The sequence below is a fragment of the Excalfactoria chinensis genome, chromosome 2 (assembly GCF_039878825.1).
Source record: "Excalfactoria chinensis isolate bCotChi1 chromosome 2, bCotChi1.hap2, whole genome shotgun sequence".
NCBI classification, from domain to species: Eukaryota; Metazoa; Chordata; class Aves; order Galliformes; family Phasianidae; genus Excalfactoria; species Excalfactoria chinensis.
This window is the reverse complement of record NC_092826.1, coordinates 93,795,570-93,823,121: the sequence shown is the minus strand read 5'-3', so window position 1 is coordinate 93,823,121 and position 27,552 is coordinate 93,795,570. Positions and strand designations below refer to the sequence as shown.

The 27,552-nt window shown below is 38.7% G+C and overlaps 1 protein-coding gene across 1 annotated transcript in view; it reads left to right on the top strand.

Annotated features, from left to right (window-relative positions):
* The window catches only part of SUGCT (succinyl-CoA:glutarate-CoA transferase), a 327,084-nt gene extending 299,767 nt beyond the window's left edge, over positions 1 to 27,317 (top strand). Inside the window, exon 14 of the mRNA XM_072329171.1 lies at positions 25,905 to 27,317. Coding sequence (XP_072185272.1) covers positions 25,905 to 26,068 — 164 coding nt within the window. The 3' untranslated portion in view covers positions 26,069 to 27,317. The remainder of the gene's footprint in view (positions 1 to 25,904) is intronic.
* Positions 27,318 to 27,552: the final 235 nt, after the last annotated feature.

Genomic DNA, 27,552 nt, shown 5'->3' with positions numbered 1-27,552 from the left:
TTTTCCCTTGTCTTTTGTCAAATCAGCTGTTGGCTCATTCTACGCTGTCCCTTAGCTCAGTTATTTTACCCCTGTTCCCAGCTACATTATTTATGGAGTCGGCCACAGCTGGCTGAGCACCTTATGAAAAATTCTTGTGATCATGAGGACTTCCTCAATTGCAAATGATGATTCTGCTTTCTATCTGCCATCTTTTTGCTTTTGCAGCATTTCTTTTGAATCTCCCTGATAAGCACATCAGTTAACTTTTCATCACTTTTAACATCCAACTCTGCTCTTCTCCTGCTGCTTTCCCTGTTATTTTCTGCTCCATCCTTTAGTTTCTTTCTTTGCCTCTATAGATCTGTAATTTCTTTGCTTGAGGTTGCTTCCTCCCCTACTCTTATCTTACCTGTTGTCTTTTCTTTTTCCAATCTCTAGCTCTCTCCAAGCTCATTTTATGCATAGTTCTTGAATACTCAAGAAATTAAAAGTAATCATCCTGAGACGATTAGAAGGTCTTTATCTCATTCTATTTCTTTTTACTTTATCCAGAACAATTACTTGAAAATTATTTTTATCCTTGCTCTCTCTTTTAGTAGAACTCACTACAGAAGCCGTGGTGGGGAAATTTTGGTTCACACTGTCTTCCCTTTGAAATATCACAGTTCATTTCCCAGTCTCAAGAAGTGCATTGTGTTTTCATTTGAGCTACAAGAGAGATCCTTGATGGCTTGAAAACTGTGTGCGCCTATGATAACAAACCACTTTGAATGGAAACTTTGCATTCACATTCTCAAGAAACAAGTATAATTGAAGAAGGACCTTTTAAGACTGCCATGAACTAAATTAAATGCCCCCCTTTTTAGAGCTGCAAACTCAAATCCTGCCCTTATGATTCACTATTGCATTTTCGTTTCTCTGAGTGACCCAGCTGGAGTCTTGCCTTTTCCTCACTACACTGCCAAGGAACCTTTGTGCTGAATCACTGACTATTTCTACTGTAATTGGATTGGACTTCTAGGGTGAGGGGCATGCTGAATACTTCTATTTTTTTGCCTGCTAATTGTTTTCCCTGTTTCATGGGGCATTTTCTTGAGATTTTCTGTGCTCCTATAATAATGGATTTGGAGCTGAATGTGCAGCAAAATGAGAAATATTTTCATTTGTTTTATTTCTCAAATGTTGCTTGTCAGCAGGGAAAAACTCAGAAAATTCTGAACAGTTTTTCTCCTTACTGAAGAGTGAGTTTTAGACTATCTTAAGACTTCTTGTAGGAAATAAGACGGAATGCTCCAATAGCAAAGCTTCCTATTTTATTACATTGGCACACAATGTCAGAAATGGATTTCGGTGATATGGCAGTTGAGGTTGAACCTTCCTGCCAGTATTCATTACATTTTGTTGCTGTGTGACAGATGGCAGCAGAGGGGCAGTTTGACCAAATGGCGTCTGACATGAAAGTGCATAAGAAGCAAAGGCATGTCATTGAATTCCTCCATTTTGAAAAAATGACAGCCATTGACATTAATTGATGGTGAATGTTTATAGGAACCAGTGTATGTGGGCACAGTGAGGCAGTGGGTGGTGCAGTCGTGAAAGCAAAGTGGAAGACACACCACGTTCCAGATGGCCATGCAAAGTTTTGCAAGTGCAGCACACAGGCTCTTGTTCATCTGTGCTTAGCTAATGATGCTGACTATATTGAAAAAGGGTGTTTAGTAGCTCAGAATTTGCTCTATCAAATAGTGGTATTGTTCTCATTATGTATGCTATAGTTTCCACAGAATTAAATAAGAGGAACTAATTTTGGAATGACCTATCTAAATGTAAAAAAAAATTCTCAACCATTTTTCCTCACAGTTATTTCAGCCAAGATTTGTTTTTATCCCTTTAGTTGTCCTTCTAGAATAAACAAGAACTAATAGAGTTGTCGTGCTTAAATTGCCTTATTCCCTGCTTCCCAGGCAAATCAAGGGTGTCTCAGCAGCAGAAGGATGAAGTACGATTGTGATTGCAGACATTACATGTGGAAGAGGAAGATGACATGAACCAGCATGCTGGCTTTTTTATTAGGAGCTCTGTTCCTTCACACTGCTCTTTGCAGAAAAAATAATAATTTTCAGCAGATGGATTGACACTGTAGTAAACTTTGCATTGAGGAACTGTGTCCAGAAGTGTCAGCATGTGTGTGCACACTAACACATGGTCCACTAAAACTACAACAGCAAAGGATGGAGTCAACCTAGAGAAGGGAGGCAGAAATGCAGGACTAGCTGAAGAAGGCACGTGTGTAAGTGTAGTTGTTCTTTGAATATGAGGAAACACTCTTTTATAGATAGAATTATGAATGTCACACACATTTTGGGGAAAAGGGGACAAAGAACAAAAGATGTAAGAAGCTTGTGGCTTCACTGGCTCCTCGATGCTAAAAAGTCAGTCCATGTATGACTTGCTGCAGTAGAAAAGCAGATCTTCTACAGAGATGGGAATAAAAAGTAGAACAGAAATGCCCACAATGGTGAGGTCAGGAAATAAAAGGTTATCTCAGTATCAAGTCCCATGGACTGTGGTCTCAATTCCTCTACCTCTTGCATTGCCTTTGAACTCTAACACTTTCTTCTCGACCAAGTTTTAAATGTTTGAATAGGAGTATGTCATATGAATGTCAACCAGAGAACATCCAATTGTTTTAAAGTCCTTGAGAACAACTGCAAATAAATAAATAAATAAATAAATAAATAAATAAATAAATGTTGTCTGATAAAGGAAATCCTTCACTATTCATAAAATATTTGGGTTATTTGAGAAAAGAGGAAATTGCTAAGGATTAGGTTTACAGCACATGAGCATGTCTCAGAAGTGCTACTCTGTAAAGCTTGTCAAGGAAAAAAAAAAGAGAAAATAAATCCCAGTAGGCTTCCAGAGTTTTGCATCCTGTAGTTTATTACATCTGTCAGTAAAAGGAGCAAGGATTATGGAAGTAGATTTATTAATTTTATGAAATCCTGGCACAAAGGATTGGTGGCCCTCTGATAGAAAATAAAGTGGAAATATTTTGCAAAAGACAGACTTTGTGTGTACTTGCAGTGAAAAGTTATTACTGCAGCAAACCTGCTGCAAATAAATCGTTGTAGCAAATCTCCCTTGGAAGTTACTTGCCTTAAAATCTATAGGATTATGTTTTATGTCTCCTTGCATAAAGGAAGATCCTCAGTTTCAACGGGTGTTCTCATTCCTCAAGCAGTGTACAGAGTTAGTATAGCTAATCATAGCCATTTTGGAAAAAATTCCTTTTCGTGTTTTAACGAATTTGTTATTAATGAATTTGTTAGAAATTTGTTATTAATGGCTTAAAGACGCATTCTCTACTCATTTGAAGGGCTCATTTTCTCTACTTCTATCCTTTGTACAAGGTGTCATTTGGAAGACCTTAAAATATTTGATCCTTTTTGGGATCTGTCCTTTGTATATTGAGAGGAAACTGAGAATAGAACAGTAGATCATGTTAAAAAAAAAAAAATAAATAAAAAACAATGGTGTTTACTGAAACACAACGATTGGACCATTTATAGAGACAGTCTTTTTTTCACCTCAAAGGCCGAGTTCATCACACGAGTGGAAAATACTGTTATTGAAATCTGAATTGCTGAAAGCCTCCTTCCTACCCCCCCCCCCCCCCGCCCCCTCCGGGGGGTTTCTTAGGTCATATCCAATTTCTTATTAGCATTTTTAGGCAATTTGCGTAAAATCTCTTCATGGTGTCTGGTCTGATCTAATAGCTGGGTATCACCTGCAGTTTGATTACCTGCAGAGATAGCAGCTTTCTCTCTAAATGTTAAGTGTCTGCAATATTAAGTATTTTGAATATGGTTAATGAAGTTGCATTTCCACAGAGGAGAAGCTTAATGACTTCTGGGACATGTCAAACAGGTTGAAATGGCAGCTTTACTTTTTCATTTCTTCTAAATTGGTATTGTGATATGCCCTTAGTATAGCTGTCTATTTCCTTTATTTATTTGCCTCAAGTACTAATTAATCTCAAGTACTAATTAATTAAATTTATTTAAAATTAAAGTTTCATCTAAAATGAACAAGTAAGTTTGGCTTTATTGGTTCCAAAGTTCTAGTTTTTATTTATTTGTTGTGACAATTCAACTGAAAAACACAGCTCTTGTTTGCCTCAGGTACTATAATGGATCAATTGCTATTGTATTTAAATGGTAGATAAACTCATAAACCTTGGCATCTTGAAAACCACATAAGAATTACTATCCCAATTTCACAGAAACTAAGAACAATTTCCCTGTGGTCATTCAAAGACACTCATGACAGAGAAAATAAATTAATGTCAGACCCTGAAGTCCTTGACTACCTACTCATCATTGGCCCATACTTTTCTCCTTGCAGAGGAGCCAGGCATATGAGCATGTAACAGAAAAAGCTTAACAGCATGGTTCTGTGGAAAGTTGAATAGTCCTTAGTGGTTACAGCCCTGTGTCTGCTGCTCTGCAACTTCAGTGCTCCTTGCAAGTGTTTCCTATGCCTTCACAATAGCCTGAATGTTTAGTTAGCAAATACTGTTATCACTGTAAAATGGCTAGGGAGATCAAGTCATCTAGGCACAAAAATAGTTTGCTGCTTCATAACAGCACACAGTAACTACTTTACATTAAGTTGTGTGGCCAGTTGGTCAAAGTGCTAGAGTTTTATGGTTCTGTGTCCAGTAGTTGTTCTCCAACAGATTCCTACTGGAAATGTCAAAGATACTATTTCATACAGGTCAGGTTTTTGTTGGAAGGAAGTGATCCAAAAAACATCTTGCTTTTGTTGGTTATATTCTCTGTGTGGGTAGAAGGCATCTGAAATCTCATAATCTTGTCAATGAAAATATTTATATGTATGTTAGATAAAGATGATATATGTGTATGACATCTATAGAAGATGTCATATAGACTCAACAGTGCAAGCAGATATGAATCTATGTAATCAGTATATCTAAATGCATAAATAGGATACTTATCAGCTTGTAAGAAGTTGAAATTGAAGTCTGGGTTTTCTGGTATTCTATCTGTTTCTTCTTCAGACTATGCTTGAAATTTATACTACCAATGAATGTGAAATACAATTATACGCAGAAGCACTGTTTATTTCTGTGCCCACAATATCTGTTTATGGTCTCTCTGAAGGGGACCTTATTTCTGAAGTTCTCAAAATATCTCCAATATGTAGACTGAAAATACCTAGGCTTCCCAGTACTTTTTAGATTCCTAATGTTACACAGATTTTACAGCATGCTTAAAAGCTGTTTGTTGAATTTGGTCCTAAGTCTTTCGTTTGAAAGTGGCACTATTTATGGCCTTTAAGTTAAATGGGAGAGTCAAAGATTAATTTAAAAATATGTGAATACTGTTAAAAGTTGTTCAACTTGTAAAATATACCCTAGCATGAAGGATAATAATGAGATACCCACTGTTTTAATTAAGATGAATCAGAAACACCGTGATTTTTCTTTCAGTCCACACTCCAAGAGCATCCAATGTGAGCAGCTTCTGTGAAGCTTGTGGGTTTGCTTGTACTCAAATGTAAGGATTATTTGCGTGCTGCCATTCACCAGTGCTTTCAACAGCCGTTTCCACATGTCACGGAAAGTGCTTCATATAAACAGACATATTTTCTCCATGTATGCTGTGTTTAGAAACTAAGCAGAGCATAACTATTTTAATAGAAATTGGGCCAACATTCAATAACATTTTAAAAAGGATTCAGAAAGCTTTACAAAAGATGACTGGTACTGCACAAAAATAATAATTAAAAACTTCTCAAAGGTGGCAAGTGAGAAGGGGTGCTTTTGATTTGGTTCCACAGCTAACATTGCATTGAAGACTGAATTTCAGAGAGTGCACTTTCCTCAAATTAGGTCTACCACATGCATTTCAGATCCAAAAGCAAAGGCATTATAAGTTTGCATGCACTCATTTGGGAAAACTGTCGCTTTATTCCTCTCTAGTCACATTGGTTGGAGAAAGAGTTGGGGGGAAGAGTATACTCACCTGGATTTAACTGTCATAGTGCCATACTTAACAAGCTGGGTATCCTGATGTTTTATATATAGAGTCCACTCCTATTGGTTTATCTAGGAGAGTGAGTGAAGATTCCAAGGTCATGTCTTTCCTCTGTGTCACCCAGAAAAATAGAGGCTGTATTTCTTTAATGAGAAATCTTGTTTCTCATATCCAATACAGAAGTCTTTAGTACCCAAGGATTGATTTTCTCTGTAAACATTGTGTTTCCAGAGAGTTCTAAATAATGAAAATTTAAATAAGTGACATCAGGCAGAACTGTGAAAATTATTTTACTCTGCTGTGTCCACCCATTTTATTACTATATTTTATTTCTTTATCAGAGGCTGGTTCTACTTTTGTTTGTGGCTAGACTCTAGGAAGACTGGATAAGTCAGGCACAGAAATTACAAAAAATCATTTTGTGTGTTGAATTGACAGTCTGTCTTTCAGTATAAATTCAAGTTCTGCCAGCACTTTTAGAAGTCATTAGTGCTTTGCTAAATTTTCCCACACCTGCTTAAGGTATGTTGGTTGCAGTGCATGCTGCAAAGTGGGGTTACTTGGCTTCTCATTAAGGATAAATCCCAGCTGCAGAGATCTAACAAATCCAGAGGAAGAATTCAGCAAATATGTACTGGCTAGTTAGAAGTGCAGCCTCTTCTTTCTCTGTTTCTCAAGTATTGCTTTCAGTGTGCAATGTGTAACTGGTCAGCTTGTGTGAAAAAAAGATTAGGGAGTTTGCTGCTTAATGAAGGAACTGAAAAAAAAAAGCAAATAGTAAAAAATGTGATGCATTCATATTGTTGAATATTTAAGGTCACTAGAACTTTTTGGAGAAGTAGTGGAAGAAGGAGAGAGGGAGAATAACGTTTAGGGTTCAGTGGAAAGTGCTGTGGGGAGCTGTGGGCTTTGGGAACAAGACAGAGCATTGAAGGTTGATGAGTAATTGAGTTACATGGGATGTATTATCTCATAGCGTATTAAGTTGCTTATGGTGATTATCCTCAGGATATTAGAGTGGGCGTTGGTTAATGGGAGACTAGGGAGAGGGATTTGGGAAGAATAGGAGAGTATGTATTTGAGGAGCATGGGATAGTGAAGCTAGATGGCAAATTGTTAGAGGCTGGGAGAGTATCCTGGGAAACTATTGGATGTCCTTGCTGTATTAATGTACACTTCCAAAAACAGGAGGAGGTCTCATGAACTGAGCCATTATGGGTGTTTCTCAGTCTTTACATTAACTTTTATAGTCTGTATGGAAGGGGAGATTTTTCCCCAAGCATGGTTAACTGACAGAGGAGGGCAGAAAGAAAGTACTGTCAGCAGGGAAGATAATGGAAATAATCTAGGCCTTGCTGGGGTAGCCGCAGATTGGTCAGGATGCCTTAGCATAAAGGCAGGTAGGAGTTAGGATGTGGTAGGAACACAAGTTAAGGATGGGAAGTGTTTGTTACAGCCAAGCCTTATCCTGTGTTCAAGGTCTGTATTTTCCCAAATTGAATTCTGTTTTTCTAACTCTCAAACTTCTCTCCCTTCATCCAACTAACTTTTCTAGTGGGTTTACTAATGCTTTTGAGGGATCTGGTTAAAATATCTCCACTTGCACTACAGGTCTCTTGATTGGGTGATACTTCTTGTGTGTGTCTCCAGCCCCTGACACAACCATAAATAGTGAATTAAATCAACAAATAGCATTGTGTAACAATATAAATCTTCTTAAAAACTGAAGTTGTTTCCAGCATCTTCAGCATGTTTTAATACTGTATGTTCAGTAGTTTGTTAGCAAATGAGGTTTTGACCAGAGAGTCCTGAGATGCAAGCAGAACAATTTCTGAAAGATTTCTGTTTGTGGCTGGCAGTCTGATATGTGCCCCCCAGTGTACCCATGAAGAGAAAAGATTTGGGGGCCAGCTGTTTCTTTCAGCTTGCAAGTGGAGTCTGGGTCACATTGGTGATATCAGCCACACCTTGGTATGCATGTCTGCAGAAATAAGAGGCATTATGGTGAAATCGTAGAATCATAGAATCACAAAGTTGGAAAGAACCTACAAGATCATCTAGTTCAACCATCTTCCCATTACCATTGATGCCACAGGCCACTAAGCCATATCTTGTAGCTCTTCATCCAGATGCCTCTTGAACACTGTCAGGGACAGTGACCCCACCACCTCCATGGGCAGGCCATTCCAGTTCCTGACTAGTCTGAGAGAAAAAGGTTTACTTTGAATTTTAAATGTTTCAAATTTCTGTGTGTTTGTAAAATTAAAATGATCCTAAAAAATTAAATCAAAGTGATGGTTCATTTTTCATTTCTAAATTTGAGCGCTACTTATTTGGAGGAGGGTGCCCAATTCATTGCATTCAGCACAATGGTTTCTGCCTTCAAAGAGCAACTAAGTACTAAGCAGTTCTGGAGCCACTAAAATCTCAATGATACTTCTTGACAGCTAGTTATTATTTAATTTTAATCAAATTATATTTCACAGACATGCATCAGGAAGGGAACCTAGATATTCCAATCAAGATCAGGGCTATGACATTCAAGAGTGTGCGGACAGAAACCAGCATGTGTTTTCTTCTACATTATGGGAAACGGTTTCCACTCAAGCGTTAGCTAAGAGTTTAATCCTGCAATTAGTATGCTCTGTGCCCAGAAACTATCACAGCACAGCAAAACAGATGGATTTAGAATTCAAAGAAAATATCTCCCACAACAGAGTAATACTCAATTTATCAGATATAACTTGGGGCAGTGGTTCATTCTCATCAGAAGCAGCTCTGGGAGACAGGATATCAGAAAATTAATATTTGCATTTCATTCCAATACAAAATGGCGCCCATTATATCAGTCATAAACAAATAGTAAGAGACAACTCAGGTCTCAATAAGACTAACAAAACTGTAGGAAAAATAAAAGGGTATGGCAAGGAAAATGTGACTTGCCTGTGATAACAAAATTGTTTGGTGACAGAGCAAGGAGCCAAATCCAGATTAGATTATCAGCTTCTGCATTCTGTTCTAAAATTGACCTTACTACTTCTAAACAATCTACTAGATGATTATTAGCTTCTTCTGAGAGGTTTTTTGTTTTGTTTGTTTTGGTTTGTTTTTTTTTTTCAGTTTGTTTGGTTTTTTTTTTTTAACATATTAATAGTTTTCTTTTGTGTGTCAAAGTTGTTCTATGGAGAAGTGTTGTCTGAGTTACCCTACTTATGTAAAAAAGAACAGAACAGTAACAAATCTATAATTAAGGTAGATTTAAATGTTTCTACATCATAGCAAGCAGTTCTTAAAAGATTTATGTTATAAAAAAATACACCAACAAGAATTACTTTAAGCAAAAACAGCAGCTGGCTTTGAAATTAATGAAAATAATCTGCAACAGGTACATATATAAAGTATGAAGTAATTCCTGGCATTCTTCAGTTGATACAGTATCTTAGAGTTGGGAGAAAGAATTAGAATCCAGGCAAGCTACTCAAAGTATTTTATTTTATGATTTTTTTTTTTTTTCCCCTGCAAATGGATGAACAAGCATTACAAACATGCTCTACACCTGTAAAATCTAGTTATATGGCAGGTAACCAGGGAATATTCTGTGTTTTAAAATGAAATCTGCACATTGAATCAGGCAGAGAACAGCTGGCTTAGAAATCAGGCTGAGAATCAGAATAATCTATGAAAGGTATTTGTGTTAGCATTAAACATTTTTGCAAGCTGTCAGTACAAAAGATAGCCTCTGAGCTTTGTGGATTAAGGAAGTGGTTGGTATGACTTTTTGGAACTGGGCTACCTCGTTATGAATGGAAAACTCAATTAAAATTTAGTTATGAGAAAGCTATGTAAGACCTTGTGATTTACTACTGCACAATGCAGGTTTATGTGTTAAAAGGGAGAATTTTTGGTCAACTTTCTGTTGAATTGTTAGAGATAAAGATATGGTCATGGCTGCAGCAAGTCATTGCTTTTTGAGCAATAATTTTATTCCAATATGCATGTGTATGTGATAAGCAGTAGGAGAAAAACAAAGTGAAAAAGAACCTTTCTCTAACAGCTAAATAGAAATACACTTACAGCATTACCTAACGCACAAACTAGGATGTGAAATTCCTGTATATAAGGGGGAAAAAAAAAAAAAAAAAAATGATGAAAAAGAAATTGATAAATCATAACTGTGTTTAGGGGAAATCAGTAAGCACCAAGACAGTGCAGGAACTCACTCATTACAGCATCTCTAATTTACAGAATCACAGAATTATAGGGGTTGGAAGGGACCTCTAGAGATCATTGAGTCCAACCCCCCTGCCAAAGCAGGCTCCCTACACCATGTCGCACAGGTAGGCGTCCAGGCGGGTCTTGAATATCTCCAGAGAAGGAGACTCCACCACCTCCCTGGGCAGCCTGTTCCAGTGCTCCGTCACCCTCACCGTAAAGAAGTTCTTGCGCACATTCGTGCGGAACTTCCTATGCTGAAGTTTCAGCCCATTGCCCCTAGTCCTGTCCCCACAATTCTAGCATTAGGATGTGAATACCATTTATTCTGCACACAAATGGGAATTGACACAGCTATTTTTAATCCAAACTGCTAGATATATGTGTGCAAAATGAATACTTTCCCTTGGATTTTGCTTGAAACTAAGTCTATACAAAATCACTTATGTTTACTCAAAACAGGAAATCATAAGAGAAAATTAAGTAAATCAGATTATCCAAAATGCCAGAATTAAATGGAAACAAAAACTGTTAATATGGAACAAAAGTGCCCACACAGACATTTACTCTGAAATAACTAATTGCATGAAGTAAAACCAACTGTTATATTAGTTCCAGTTTTCTGTGTGTATAAGCTCTGGGACCCCTGGCAATTAAAATATAATTGTTATTGTGATACAAATATTTAAATCCATTGTGATGCCATTTAAATTGCCATTGTAGTGTAAAGTAGACACGGCATTGCTGAAAATGAGGCCAGAGACTGCCAGGCCCTTCATATTTAATAAGAATTTGTAGGAGACTGCACTTTCCAATCATATGAGGTAAAAGAAAGAGAAGTTGAGGGTTTTGCAGTGAAAAAGCAGATTGTGGAAAGCAGAAGAAATACAGTAAATGAAAACCCACAAGTGCAAATGGCAAAGGATGAAAGGTGAGGGGCTGTGTAGGAGAGAGGTGCTACTGATGCTCCCAGACATTCAGAGATGGAAAAAATCCATTAAAACTAAGCACCTGCTGCTTAAGATTAGGGTTCAAAAATTACAAACCACATCAACGAAAGCATTTTGCTATGCAGTTTAAAGGGGATCTGAAGAAAACAGCCAAAATATCAGGAGGTGGAAAAAGAGAGAACAGGTAAATATTTTAATGAAACTGATCTGTGCACATTTAAGATGGGATATTGCTTATGCGTGGCTGGTTTCAATCTGATTTTAATTTTTGTTTCCCAGCTTTTTAGTTGTCTCCTTGGGGAAAAAAAGAAAAAAAAGAAAAAAAAAAAAAAAAAAAAAAGTCTGTTTAGTTTAGTAGGGGGATAGGCAAGCGAGCTTTGGATGGCTTCCTAACCTTGTGCCTCATTCCTCTTCATGGGTGTGTCTGACTTAAATTTCTGTTTCTTAATCCTACTTGAGTCTTTGTGGGTGAGGAGAGATGATTTCTGACTCTTTTGCCCATTGCAGGGTAGAACGCAACACTGAAATCCCTTCTGTCAGAGCAAAGGCTGGCAAGTATTAGAAACCACAAGAACTTTGATACAGAACCAGCCTATACTTAACTGCCCTCTGCACGCTCATGCAGCATGCCCACACAACCGAGAGCCAGGCTGGAGGCTGCTTGGTCTCAGATGGCTGCTTCTCATGCCCCACACTGCTTTGATATTTGCAAGCTGATGAGCTGAATATCATATGTCAGGGATTGGCAACAGACAGTGGAAAGACACAAAGCTGTTCCCAGTACTTCACACAGAGACAGTATTGATCAAATTGTCACTTAGAAATCTGTGGAAAAAAACAGCCTAATCCCCAGTATACTTCTTCTCTAGCTGACTCCCAGAGCCCAATTTAAGCACTCTGTTCCCCTTTAAAGAACTGAAAATTAACCCAATTGTTACTTTTAAATAGGAAATAAGAAATCAGAAGTGGCCAGAAAGTTTCTATAGAGTTTTTCTGTACCTTCCTCAGTGAAAGGATGTTCATTCTTCTGTCTACTTTGAATACCATTTGTCTTCACACAGTCAATTTGAGACATCCTAAAAGAGAAAGCTGATGTCCTCAGCTTTTTCTGGAAACTGGGACCCTATAAAGATGTCTCAAGGATGACACTCAGAAGCAAAGTCATCTCCGATTGCATAGTGCTTTCTGAAACTCTGCCAGAATTTTTAGTAGCCGGTGCCTCAAGGAGTCTGGGCACCTCACCCAAAAGGAGCTAAAAATGTAATTTGCAGTTCTTCAAGTAATCCAAAACAAAGTATCAAATCCCTTCCCATCTTTGTTTGCCAGGGAAAGTCCCCATGCAGAGGAACTGGCCTCCTTCTGCAGCACAGTGGACAGCAGATGTAAATGAAGGGTGGAGTGGGAGAGCTTTTGGAAGAATGATCAGGCTGTGCATAGCACTCAGCCCTACTTAATCACAGATGCCCTTGCTCCAGCATCAGGTTCCAAGTATTTCCATGCTGTTCAAACGTAGAATTACCTGGCTGTCATTTGCTCTGGAATTTCAACCACCAGAGTTTCCTTGGCTGTTTTGCAGATGATGACTTTTTCCATTATTTTAATACTCACTCAGCAGATACTTACTTGGTGTGAGTCACTAACCAGGCAAGAAAGTATCAACTGGCTGCTGAATTTTCCAAATGTGAAGATTTGTGTGCCTGCATATTGTGGCCATAGAAGAACATGGAGTCTGAAGTGTAGAATAAATGTGCATGGCAGTAAGCATGCTGCACATGACAGACACATGATTTGATATCTGTCTGCATGTCTTGTCTTTGACTTTGTGTAACAATACATCTCTTCCGATTCTTAATATTTTTTTGCCCCAGAGAAAAAGTTGTTAAGGAAAAATCAGTCAGGGTAAGATGTAGAAGTGAGTGTGAATAGTTCTGCTACAGGTGGACACAGAAGGCTTTCATTTGTCAATTTCTTAACAGGTTAAGCTGGATGTTTTAAGAATTAATCATTCAAAATTAATAATAAATCATGTATACTAATATACAGATGGGTTGTGGTGAGGCTAGGGATCTAAAGCAGAGTTGCATGATACACTGCCTCTGTCACAAGCCATTTGACACCCAGCTCACAGTGTTCTGGCTACCAGGTATTTGCCAAAGCAGCCATCATGGTGGATTTCAGCACCAACAGGCAGCAATGCGAGGTAGATCTGTAGAACAGGTACCTTGAATTTTGAAAAGAGACTTAAGGAAAGATGATTGGCGTCATCACAAATAGCTCTTTTAGTATCAGTTCTCCTTTCAAGTTGAAGTTAGAAGAGGTTAGGAGGTAGCGTGGAAAAATGCTTATTCTTCATTGCAGTAAACTGTGTCTTGTCTGTGCTTACAGAATGGTGTAGAAATAACTAGGCAAGGACTTCAAGGATAGACATAGAAGAATGATCCATAGGAGCTGCACTATCTGACTTGGGATGTGAGTGATGTCACAATGTTTGGACTTCATAAATGCTTAGGAAAAGATTGCTTAGGAGAATGTTCAGCAGAGTCTTTCAAATTTCTGTTCAGAGAAGGCTTTTGATTTTTTTTTTTTTTTCCCCAGTTGACTAGAAAAAGCTTAAAGTTTCTTACCCGGCAAAAAGCAGCTTTAACAAGTAAGAGGTAAGCAAGAAAGTTATATCCGGCCTTAGACTCATTCCATATATGTTCTTAAGTGTGGATTGTCTTGGATCCTTGAATTAAGGAGACTCAAATCAGCTTCAGGTATGCAGGCTTCAGCTGGCTGCCTGAGGAGCAAAGAAGAGCTCATCTGTGAGGAAACATTAATCTCCTCCTACTCTGATGATGCACAGCTGGCCAGGAGGATGGCCTTTGGGGTCTCTGAACAGCCAAAGAATCTAACCTATAGCTGGAGACAGGACACAGGAAAGAATGGATTGGTGTACTGAGGAGATGCAGACACTTTCTGGGTTGGCTGACATGCTTATCCCAACATGCAAAATCACATTAACCACAAGGCATGGGGCTGGGAAATAGTTTTCCCCATGCTCAGTAGGGGGGCTCTGAGGAGCCTCTTGCCTTCCTGCACAGCTGAGGCATGACTCACTGCCAGGATCTTGCAAGCGTTGCAATGAAGTGGTTCTCTGTCCTTTCCAGGGGCTCATTTCAAGTGACATTCTAGTTTTCTTGTTCCACATTAGTAGGACACTTCTCACTGATTATACTTCTCAAGATACAGTGATTAAGGCCTTAATGTCTTAGTGAAACAATACGTAGACTTCTTAAGTGTCAGAGAAGGCTCAGGTAGTCCGTCTTAAACCCAGCACTAGTGTATGGAAACATTTGAGCTTAATGGGCATTTCAGAATTCCATACCTCTTATGCCCAGGAATAACCATTATGGTCACAGAGTCTGACTTCCTGAATGGCACAAGCCTGTCAGGCTCACCCCACAATTTCCGCATTACAATTTCTGTATCTACACATCCTGTGGCTAACCCACATCCGGTGCTGGGATTCTGTATTGAGTTCCATATTGATTAGATTATGACTAGAGACAAATTATATTTTTAGCTTGGCTTTTCAGTAGCTTCAGCTAGTTTCATTTTAGGTTTTTTCTGCTGGAGTTTTACAAGGCTTCTCCCAGTTATTCACCTTTGCCATTAAGTTCTTCAGCTCCTTCCTGAACAATTTATGACTTAAGAGAAGTGTCCTTGCCCTGATCTTGCACCTTCCACAGTGCTGTAGAAAAAGGTGTCTAGAAGTTGTTCCATGTGCAGTGGGACTAAATATCATTTTCCTTCAATCCTCTATAAACTCAGTGTGGTCTTATGATTACCTGACCTTTCCTTCTGTCCTTTATGCCATGTATCCATAAGGAAAGACAGGTGACTCTTATGCAGTTGTTTTTGTACTTATTGGTAAGTGCTTTGCAGCCAGAGTATACAATATCTGAGTGTTTTTTTGTTTTGTTTTCTTTTCCCCTATGTCATCAGGACAGCAATTTTGGTATCTGTCCTTCAGCAGTTGCCAATTTTTACAAAACTGGTAAGAATCCTTGGGATTTTTACACTGTGATTGCAATTGACAGATTCAGAAGTTTTGGGGGGGCAAAGGGACAAAACAGAGAAACAGATGATTAGAAAGACAGCACAGACAGACATGTAAATGCTTTTCCCTCGGAAATGAAGCTATAGATTCTTACCAAGGGAATTTATGGTTCTTTAAAATTGCTACCTCTGAGCATTCTTACTCCTTGTCTTCCTTCCTGTCTTTTTTTTTTTTTTCCTTTTTTTTTTTTTTTTTTGAGCTTTCTCTTAAGGTTTCATGGGGGGTTTCATGAAAGAATGGAGACCTATGAGGCTGTACAAAAAGTAAGGCCAAATTTTCAGTGTTCTGAGGGGATATGTATGGGAAGTAGTAGACAGCACCTTACTGTCAGGTTCTTAACGCTTTTATGTACTAAGAGTCCTCTCTCAAAATTGTATTGAATTATGCAGTTATGCAGGATTACTCTTAAAATACAACCAGAATGACTAAAAAAAAATGATTGCTTATATCCCAGCAGTCATGCATAGTTAATTGGGTACAGATAGTGTGGTGACACCTTAAAATGAGGTATATTTAAATGCTGAGCAGTATATTTACACTGACATTATCCAGAAAGTTGGCAGACAAGAAACACACAAAATGTTTTTTAATGTATTTCTGTAAATAAATGAACCTTCAGGTAAAAAAGTAACTTTGTAAGTATATGGAACAAAGAGTTTTATGAACTTTATAATGGATGCTTCCAGTGCCAAAATTTGGGCTTAACGTGTTGTGATTTTTAGACACCTGTCTATGATTATCAGAAAATAACTATTTTTTATTTTTTTTTTGTGCTCTGCCCGTCAGTTCCATTGCCTCACAATAGTTCAGTTTTTATGTTCTTGACTGTTATAGCATTGGATAATCCTCATAGCTCTCCCATAGCTGTCAGCATTTGCCAAATAAGGAAAGGTAAACAGGTGGCTTGTGGATCATAGAATCATAGAATTACTCAGGTTGGAAAAGACCTTCAAAATCATCAAGTCCAACTGCAGCCTAACTGTACTACCTAACTCAAACAACCCTCCTCTAAATCATGTCCCTGAGCACCACATTCAAATGGTTTCTAAACACATCCAGGGATGATGACTCAACCAACTCCTGGGGAGCCTATTCCAGTGCATAACAACCCTTTCTGTAAAGAACTTTTTCCTGATATCCAACCTAAACTTACCCTGGCACATCTTGATGACACTTCTCGTTCTTTCAGCAGAGAAAAGAGAACAGCCCTACACTCACTGCAGTAACCTTTCAGATATTTGAAGAGAGCAATAAAGTCTCCCCTCAGCCTCCACTTCCTTAGACTAAACAGCTCCAGTTCCTTCAGTCTCTCTTCATAAGGCATATTCTCCAAGCTCTTCACAAGCCTCATTGCCCTTCTTTGGCAACACCCTTCTGTACTGATGTAAGGGTGGCTAATATAAAGATATTAATGAAGATGATGGTAAAAATACAAAGGTTATACATAAAGAAAAACTCACCAGTGTTGATGCCTTGACTGGAGAGACTGAAGCAGTCTTCACTGAGGAACAATCTCCAAGAGATGCTGCCTTAGTGGGGGGTTAACCCTTAAATGAGGTCTTAGAGGAGGTGGAGTCGAGCTCCACCCCTTCCGGGAGCACAGCTACATTACTCTCACCTGTGCTCCCGCAGCTGACCCAACACTTGCCTCAGCTGATTAATCAGAGGTTCAGGCTGTGATTACCAATTTCCCATACAACTGAGGTGCCCAAAACTGAACACAGTACTCAAGGTGAGGCCTCACCAGTGACAAGAATGGGGGCAGGATTACTTCCCTAGTCCTGCTCACCACACCATTCCTGATACAAGCCAAGATGCCATTGGCCTTCTTGGCCACCTGAGCACACTGCTGGCTCACATTCAGCCAACTGTCCATCAGTACACCAAGATCCTTTTCCATTAGGCAGTTTTCCAGCCCCCTCCCCAATCCTGTCAGGTTGCCTGGGGTTGTTGTCACCAATGTGCAGAACCAGATGCTTGGCCCTATTGAAACTCATACAGTTTACCTTGACCCATCAATCCAGTCTATGCAGGTTCCTTTGTAGTGCCTTTCTCCCCTCTGGCAGATCAACACTCAATCCTGAAACACTTCTCAAGATCAGTAATAAAGATGTTAAATAGAAGTGGCCCCAGAACGGAGCCCTGGAGGACACCACTCATGACTGGCCATCAACTGGATTTAACTCCACTTACCACAACTCTTTGGGCCTGGCCATCCAGCCAGTGTTTCACCCAGCAGAGCATATGCCCATCCAAACCATGAGCAGTCAGCTTCTCCAATGGATATTGTGGGGGACAGTGTCAGAGTCTTTACTGAAGTCCAGGTAGACCACATTGACAGCCTTACCTTCATCCACTAGGTGGGTCACCTTATCACAGAATGAAATCAGGTTTGTCAGACAGTATCTACCATTCATAAACCCATGCTGACTGGGCCTGATCCCTTGGTTGATCTTTAGTTGGTCCATGATGGCTACTCAGATTATCCATTCTGTAGCCTTCCCTGGCACCAAGGTGAAACTGTAGCTACCAGGTAGGCCCTTTTTGAAGATGGGAATCATGTTTGCAAGTATCCCGTCCACCAGGACATTTCTGGTTAGCCAGGACTGCCAAAGGGTGATGGAGAGTGGCTTGGCAACCACATCCCCCAACTCCCTCAGCACTCTAGAGTGAAATCCATCTGGTCCCATGGAACTGTGAGCTTTTGGATCATGTCCAAAACCATCTCATCGTGAATTATGCAGGGCCTATTTTGTTCACCTTCCAGTGAAAGGAGCTGTGTGCCCAGAGAGTAACAAGTCTTACTATTAAATACTGAGGCAAAGAAGGCATTAAGTACCTCAGCCTTATCCTGATCCTTGGTCACCATGTTGTTCTTGGCATCCAACAATTGATGGAAATTCTCCATAGATCTCCTCTTACTGTTGATGTATTTATAGAAAGACTTATTATTGTCCTTTACCTTAGTGGCCAAGTTCAGTTCTAGCCAGGCTTTGATATCCTAATTTTCTCCTTGCACGGCTTCACTATGTACTTGTAATTGTCATAAGTTGCTTGCCTACTCTTCCAAAGTCCATAAACTTTCCTTTTGTTCTTGAGCTCCAGCCAGAGTTCTCTGTTCAGCCAGTCCAGCCTCCTTGCACATAGTCTCATCTTCTATGACTTGGGGATGGTCAGCCCCTGCACCTTTAAAATAACTTCCTTAAAGTATTCCCAGCCTCCCTGGGCTTCCATACCCTCCAAAACTACCTCCCAAGGGACCTTCTCAACAGAGGCTAAACTCTGCCTTCTGGAAGTCCAAGCTGGCAGTTCTGCTGATTCCCCTCCATGGTTTAACAAGGATTGAGAAATCTAGCATCGTGATCACTATGCCCCAGACAGCCTCCTACCTTTACATCTGCAACAAAACCTTCTCTGTTAGCAAACAGCAGGTCCAGGATTTTGCTTCCCTTTGTTGGCTCCTTCACCAGCTGCATCAGGAAGTTATCTCCCACACACTCTAGGAACCTCTGGGACTGTTCCCTATCTGCTATATTATAAATCTAGCAGATGTCTGGGAAGTCGAAGTCCCCCATGAGAACAACGGGGAGAGACCTTGAGACTTCACCCAAATGTCTGTAAAGTGTTTTGTCCACCTCTTCATCCTGGTTGGGTGGCCTGTAACAGACTCCCAAGATAATGTCAGTTTTATTGCCCTTTGCTTTTATTCTGACCCATAAGCTCTCAACCCTATCATCACCATCATTAATTTCCATGCATTCACATTCTTTCTTAACATAGAGGGCTACACTACTGCCTTTTCTGCTTTGCCTATCTCTTTTGAAATGTCGGTAGCCATCCATTACAGCGCTCCAGCTGTGCAAGTCATTCCACCACATTTCCGTGATGGAGACTATATCATAGCTTTCTGACCTCAAAATGGCTTCCAGCTCCTCCCGTTTACTACCCATGCTGTCTGCATTAGTGTAAAAGAACCCGAGCTGGGCCTCCTTTTTAGTGACAGTAGTCCTACAGTAGTCCTAATGCCCTCATAACCATACTCAGGTGTTTCTGTAGCCACCAACCTCACAACAACCCTTGTGCTCTTCCTACAAAAGGGTGAATCGTCCTCCTCATTCACCAGGGCACAAGACTGTGGGATCTTACTAGTACATCACAGTCCTATAAGCACTGGCATGTTACATACAAGCTCTGTTCTAGTGACCCCAATTACACCCCCACTCCTCTTTGGTACCTAGTTTAAAGCTCTATCAGTGAACCTTCCTAACTCCTTCCTGTCCACTTTTACTGCACTGCAGATTTTACTACTGTTTACTAATTATTTATAATTATATAAATAATAAATACTAATTTATATTATATATTTCTTTAATTTATTTATATAATCATTTATATAATTATATAAATAATAAATACTAATTTATTGATTTATTATTTATATCTGTGTTTATATGGCACCTAACACAGGTTGTACTTTTTTTTTTTTTTTTTTTTTTTTTTTTTTTTTCCCATTTGAAAAGGTTTGTCCATCCATTTCTATGCATCCTACCAAAGTTTTGCACCCTACCAGCTGTGCTGAGTGCCAGATGAACACTCTGTGTGGCTCTATCTTAAGCAGGGGAGGAAGTGGAATCTGCTGTAAAGGAAGAAGGAGTGAGCCTGAATATTACCCCCCTTGATATTTTTCCAGTTCTGAGTTGTCCTTAAAAACTGTAATGTAATGTAAAAGGAAAAGATTATTTCCAGTGATTAATTAAAGATAAATCCCAAGAAGTCTCCCAAACTCTCAAACTTCTGTAGCAAGAAACCAAAACATATTGGAGTTCTCCAGTTAAAGTGATGCCTTCTGGAGATTTCCTGAAGTCTGCGTGCCCACCTACTTATACCAGCAATACTTCTTAACAACTGTTTTTGGCCTGTGTGTACTTTTTCACTCTGTATTTTTCTAAGGAGCAGAAGCTCAGTGTAAAGGCGTCATAGCCAGGCTGCGCTGTACTGTATGCTCAGGTATCTCATGCATATCTCAGCTGGGAGGTGGATTAACACAAGTCAGGGCTGGGACAACAGGGAAGAGAACCAACATTCAAAATGAAGTCTCCCATGTCTACTCTTGGTAGAGCATTCCTGAACACATCACCTCTAACTCCAGAGTGTTTTTCATGTCAGTCATTAATCCTGTTTCTCTGATATACTGTGTATTTTTTTTCTTTTCAGTACCTTTAAAGTTGCTTCTCATTTTCTGCTGATCCTGCCCTTATAGTGTTTTCACAACTAGCTGATTGAACACCCCAAATACTTGAACTGTAGCATATATGGGATCTGGGTGCAAATGTGTTGGCTCTGAGCCATCTCTGTTTATGATATTTCATTGAAATTGTGTATGGGAAATTGGTGATCACAGCCTGAAGCTCTGATTAATCAGCTGAGGTGAATGTTGGTTCAGCTGTGGGAGCACAGGTGAGAGTAATGTAGCTGTGCTTCTGGAAGAGGTGGAGCTTGACTCCACCTCCTCTAGACCTCATTTAAGGGCTGACCACCACTATTCTTTGTTCTTTCAGTGTCATTCTTGTTCAGTTTCTACTACTTATATAATATAATAAAACTGACTTTGATTCTGTAGCTCTGAATCTCAGAAATGCAGAGTGACATGTTTCATATGCATTCACAGATTTCACCTGCTTATGGTAAACATTTGAAGGTATTTCATTCCCACAGGGCCCTTACCATGGTCTAGTTTTATTGCTTTTGTTTCATTTTATCTTCCTCTTTAATGTGTCTAATACATCCCAACATAATAGCTCTGCTCAGGGCCTAGCATTTCTGTAGGAGATAAGCACCAAAGAAACAGAATTTACTGTGATGGTGTTGTGTTCAATTACTGGTGAAATCTTCAAGATGACCCTTTAAGGTACATCTGTTAACATAGTCAACAGTGATACAAATTTTGATTCCTCATTGCACTACTATCCTTGAACATTACATGTTGTACACAGCATGTATTTTAGTGTATTTTGGCGTGCCAAAGTCAAAATAATAACAATAATAAGAATGTTAGCCTAGAATTTAAATGTGGTGAAAGCTCTTTGCTTTACTGGCAATAATTGAAGCAAAAAGAGAGAAGCTCTTTTTAATTTAATGGAACAAAGGTAAACCACAGCTACTCATTCCTTCCCTGTTTTCTTCAAGTGACCATAGCTGTCTCTTTAACTTGATGACTGAATTGAGAACAGTGTCCTGCTTACAGCAGGATGGTCCCAACAGGTGACCTCCTCCAGCCAGTAAATTTGCTTCTATCCCAGCAAAGGCTTGCTTTCATCTGCAGAGCTCCCTGTAACTCACCCACATGCAAATGCTTCTGACCTTAATTAAAGCAGTTCACCTCCCTCTGCCTGAAGGGATGGTTTCCTCATAAGGCAGTTGTGTTTAATTAGCATTTGCATAGCATTCTGCTGGTTGCTCTCCGGGAGTGTTGTTCGGTAGGAGCGTGGGATTGCTGAAGCCTGACTGGCAAGCTTTGCACCCTATTAATTGACACAGAAGCCAAGGAGAAGTTACACAAGGAAAGAACCGAGAATCGCTAATGATGGATCATTAGCAACTAGATCCTTTGGATGAATGTAGATAACTTTATAACTCTATCAAAGTGAAAAGTAGCGTGATGAATGATGTGCTAAACAATGAAAGCTCAAAAAAGACACTGTTTTTTATAATTGCTGTGCAGTTTCCTAGTGTATTCTACTTTGTAAGATTAATTTCTTTGGGAAGTGTGAAGCATTCTATGCCTGTTGTACACTTAATTTCAATTTTGTTTTCTTATAAGTTTATTCAATGTCTTCTGCTATCACTGCAAAATGTCCTGGGATTTACGACTAGAAATGTTAACACTAGCAAAAATTTGCACAAACAAGTGGAAACAGTGTATAAATACTGATTAATTCCTGTGAGAGTCTGATGATTTCTATGTATAAAGAAGGCATATTTATGTTCTAAGCTACACATGCCAGAAATAAGAATATTTCTATTTTATTTGTTTTTTATTTTTTATAGAAATTGCCTAATAGTTTTGTGCCTACTTTGAATTTCTGGATCTCTAAGGGGCGTTTTTACTCTGAAATTCTCTTCATATGTATTGCAGTTGACATAAATACATCATTCCTGTGGCTTGCACTAGGACCAGTTCAGCTCTCTGTCAGTCCTAGGAAAAGGAGTTAATAAGAATATACTTTGGTGATGTCACATGTCCTTTTAAAAGATATTGCTTTCTCACATGGGATTTCCTCTGAAAATTGGATTATGTTCAAGCTGAGTTGAATTAGGGTGATTAATTAATAGAAAAATTACCACCAATCACAAATATTAGTGTGTGAAAGGCACTGCAAGAGACTGAGAAATCTCAAGGACCAGCCATAGCTTCAGCTATATTACCATAATCATTCCTTTAAGCCTGATTGATAAGAAATCTTACAAGACCTCTTTCAGCATTTCACTGCCCCACCATGACTGAAGTTTGTTTTCTTGCACCTGACTTTACTCTTACTTTTGCAATTTAAGTCAATTAACTTCTCATCCATCATGAATATGAAAAAGGGTTTATTTTCATGTTGCAGAAGGGTCACAGAAGTTTTGAAGACAGTTCAGAAGTCAGTATTTTTTAATGGCCTTCTCTTCAGGTACATGAGCCACTTTGTTCAGTTGTTCATGCCTTTGCTGATCGCTTCAGTTGCTGTTCTGCAAGAAATTCTTAGGGTTTATGGCTATGCAGTGGGAAGCCCCCACTAGTCACCATTCAGGCTGTGACCTGCCATCCCTAACTAGAGCAAAAGGATTATTTCATATACCCTGCGGGCTGCTCTCTTTTTTGTATGTCCCTACATGATGCTATAGCCTTTTTCGCAACAACATAATGTTGTTGATTCATACACTCTGTGATCTAGGGTAACCCCTAGCTTCTTCTACATTGTTGATTATCCCTTGCCCTATATCTATGTAATTAAATGTAGTTCCTTCCCCTTGTCATTATGGAATTTCACCCTGTTTTATCAGACCATTTCTTTGGTGTAGACTAGTCATTGTGAAATCTATTTCACAGTCAGTTTTAACGTGAACTCTCCTGAAACCTGAGCATGGACAGTGTGAGTTCCATCAACTGACCCACTAAAAAATACCAATTAGTGTTTCATTCTCAACTCCTCTCCTGTGGAGCTGACTTGAAGCATTCTCCTGTTTTAGAAGACCCCAGGTAGCTGTTCTCTGAATATGATATCCCACTCAGAATTGTATCTGGGTTTGGATTTACCTAGACCACATTTCTTTAGTGAATTTAAAATGTGTGTCTTCTAATCTGCAGTTACTCAAAAGGGAACCTAAGCAACTAAAAATCTGTAGATTATTTGTCTGTAAATTTAGGTGGGATAAGTCTTGCCTTCAGTGCTGCTTCTGGCACGTATAGAGGAGGCTGAATGGATATTATTTGTTCTTGATAGATACATCCTGAGTACTTTCAATGTGATTATTTTCTACAGTATTTAATATCACTTGAAGTTTAATGATTTGATCTGTAATTCCCCAGTTCTCTCCTTTCAAAACACAGGAACTATTCCTCAACTCTTCTAGGAGCATATTAGGAACATACCCAGTCAGCATGGAAAAAATAAGTTTTCCCAAACATTCCTTCTCATATCTTCCTCAATTTGAGATGAATACCTGTGAATACTGCATTAAATGTTTGATTACAAGTGATCTGCTTAGGGAAGACTGTTGCAAAAACAGCATAATTTGGCATGCCATGTGACCTTATTCAGCATCTCTGCACAAATAAACATTAACTCAAGTAGTCAACTTTCTTACTCATCCTCTTATAGAATGATGACTTCTGGTTTGTTACCCTTACAAGCTGATGTCCTTTTATTCCTTCAGAACTAAGCCAAACTGATCTGTGTATGTATTTCTTTGCATTTCCAAGTGAAGCTGTAGTGATGTCAGGGAAGATGTAACTACTTGTAGCTTTTTCTGTAAAATCCTTATGAGGGTATAATAAAGGCCGTAAGTATGAGGAATCTTTATGTCTGTTGTCAAAAGCATCAAAAGTTGTTGAATTATTTATGAAAGAAAAAACTTTTAACTGACGATTCTGGAAGTTATTATCCTCTGTTTCTCTATAAAACAGTCTTTTAGATCTCACAGTAAATGTGTGGCCTGTTCTTTCTTCTGATACTTACAGTAATAATATAGGTACTTGTCTGCAAAGAACTGCATTGAAAACTTTCTTCAACTCACTGCAGAGGACTGCTAAAAACTAAGTTCTGGATACCTGCAGTAGACATGAAAGTTTTTGTATCATTGCCAGCTTCCCTAAGAGCACTTTTGAAGTTATTCTTGCCAAAGTAAATAAGCCATATGGCTGCTACTATGTTTGTTTGTTTCTTGAAAACATAAAACAAAGTGAGGAATACTATTTCTGAGCATGATGCCAGTCCTTTGTCACTGTAGGGTAATGATGAATGCTGCAGAGGTGCTTGAATTGTCTCTTGCTGGAGATGGTACTGCATATGTGCTACCAGGAAAACATAACAGTGCCTTTACATGACATTTGTTTGGGTTCTTATATTTGTGCTGCCTCCTGTTGTGGACAGAGTGGGGGTTTCTGCAGCACATCCCACTGTGTGAATTTAGCAATGTCTATATTGTTAGGCTAGCAGAGAGTGGTAGGCCTGGGTTGTACTATTAGTCTGAGAACACCTGATACACATAGTGCTGAAGAAACTTCCTTAATTTTGGACATTCAGCAAATCTGTATTTGGGTAAACTACCTAAAACTGGCTTATTGCTGCATTAGTGTTGGCAGGAATTTGTTTAGTCTTTAATTTTAGAATATAACTTTTCCATGGTAAATAAGCACTTCATTGTGGTTTAACCCAGCAGGTGGCTAAGCATCACATTCATTCACTCACAGTCTTTGGCCGAGTGGAATGGGGGAGAGAATCAGGAAGAAAAAAAAAAAAAAAAAAAAAAAAAAAAAAAAAAAAAAGAACTTGTGGATTGAGATAAAACTATTTACTATAATAGATAAAAGGAAAAGGATTATAGTTATTACTACATATTCATATATATGAATGTACATAACTGATGCACAAGCAATTTCTCACCACCTCTTCACCGATGCCCACTAAACCTCAAGCAGTGGAAGAGCCAGATGAGCTCCCACACCCTTAAAAACTTCTGCCACATGATGACATATGATACGGAATAACCTTTTTTTCCAGTTTAAGTCAGCTGTTCTAATTCTATTCCCTCTCAGCTCCTTGGCCCTTCACTGAGAATGGTGCTGGCTCTGTACAACACTGCTTAGCAGCAACTGTAAACATAGGTGTGTTACCAACATTATTTTTCTCCTAGAATCAAAAACATAGCATCATACCAGACTCTCTGAAGAAAAATCCATCCCAGATGAAAGTAATACACACTGTGTTGACTGCAGTGAAAATTAAATACTTTTCCTTAAACTAAACTAAACACTTCAATATTGATATGATCAGTAAATGTTGAAAATAATTTCTTTCCTTTTTTTTTTTTTTTTGTTTTTTTTTTGTTTTACAGGGCCAGGTGTAAGATATAGTGAATTTGTTGTGTCACATCCCAAACCACCTCCACTTGTTGGACAGCATACAGTGGAGATATTAAAGGGCATGCTTAAGTATGAAGATGATGCCGTAGAAGAACTGCTCCGTGCTGGTGTTGTGGCTCAGCATGAGGTCAGATAAGGAACATTAGCTACATTCCTTCACACTGAGCTCACATAGCTTTGTCCTCTCTTTGCTCCCTTCACCTTCCTTAAAGGGACTCTAAGAGAAGACAGAATTTAATTCTTAATTTTCTTCTATGTGTGTTTGTATGATTTTAACACTGATGTATCAAATAAACAATTTCATACTGTCCAAGTGAATGATTTTTTTGGGGGGAAGGAGGGTTAAATGTAATTACATGGCCCTGTGTGGCTACTCATTTTCTGTATATCACATGGGAAATTGAGTTCTTATCGTAATTACAGTAATTGCCTAAGTGTTTGTCCCCAGAAAGATATTATGTTACTGAAAAGAAGCAGAAATGTAGTAATTCTTGTCCTAGACTCTCTCGTTTTGCAGAAAGCTGGCTTGCACAGTTACTTCAGTGGAAAATCAGCCATGTACAAACTACTGGTTGATCTAATTGATTCTGAAAAGAATCATCAGTCATGAACTTTTCTTCTCTATTGTAAAGCACATGTAGTGACCACTGAAAAAGTTTTCTGTTCCCTGGTGTTACCTGTACATCTTTATATTACATTGCATGATCATTTTAACAGAAAAAAAAGCTGGAATTGATCCAGTTCTTCAGTTATGAAATGAACCTCTTCTAAGACTGATTGAGAGATAAACTATGATTGAATTGCCTTTGCAGTTTTATTCAAGAAGGCCCTGAGTGCTCTTAATTAAACAGTGATCCACACAAAATTACATGCCAAATGTCACATGCCAGAACTTGCCCAAGTTTTTAGTCTGGTTCTGTGAGTAGGTACTAATATTTATCTCTGACACTCGATGCCATCCAAAATGCCTTTCATTATGAATAAAACATAGCTTAAATACAAATCTCTGCAAAACTTTTGTCTTAGTCCCACCCCTGTGATTATAACATGGTCAGAGTTGACTAACCTTCATCAGAGTTAGTAATTCCATATCCTGTACTAGGGTTGTTCTCCAGAGTAAGGCACCATGTATTGTGAGAATGTGAAAAAGACTGATCCATGACAAATAGTAAGGAAAAGATTTTAAAAGACCCATTTCTTCTATACAAAACAATTTGGCTGTACTTCACTCACAGAAGAAATGCCATGCTCTTCTATCCCAACATATAATTTACAGCTCATGTAAACTGTGTATGGTGGGCCTAACTTTTGTTCTGTGCATCCTGGGAATGAGGCAAAGCCTTTCTGTTTCTAGAACTAAATAAAACTAACCCAAATTGACACTTAAACAATAATGTTTGTATTTCTCCCAGAGTATCAGAAACAATCCTGGCATTATAACTAGCTTTTCACTTTGTTTCCACTCTAACAAACAACATCTTCTGCATTATATCTGAACTTCAGACTGTATTACCTTCTGGAGGAAAAAATAGGTCATTACATAATCAAATTGGAAGTGGAACCCTACTGTGATGGCTCATTTTTGAAGCCCAGTAAGTTTGGTTCATTTGTTTGTTTGTT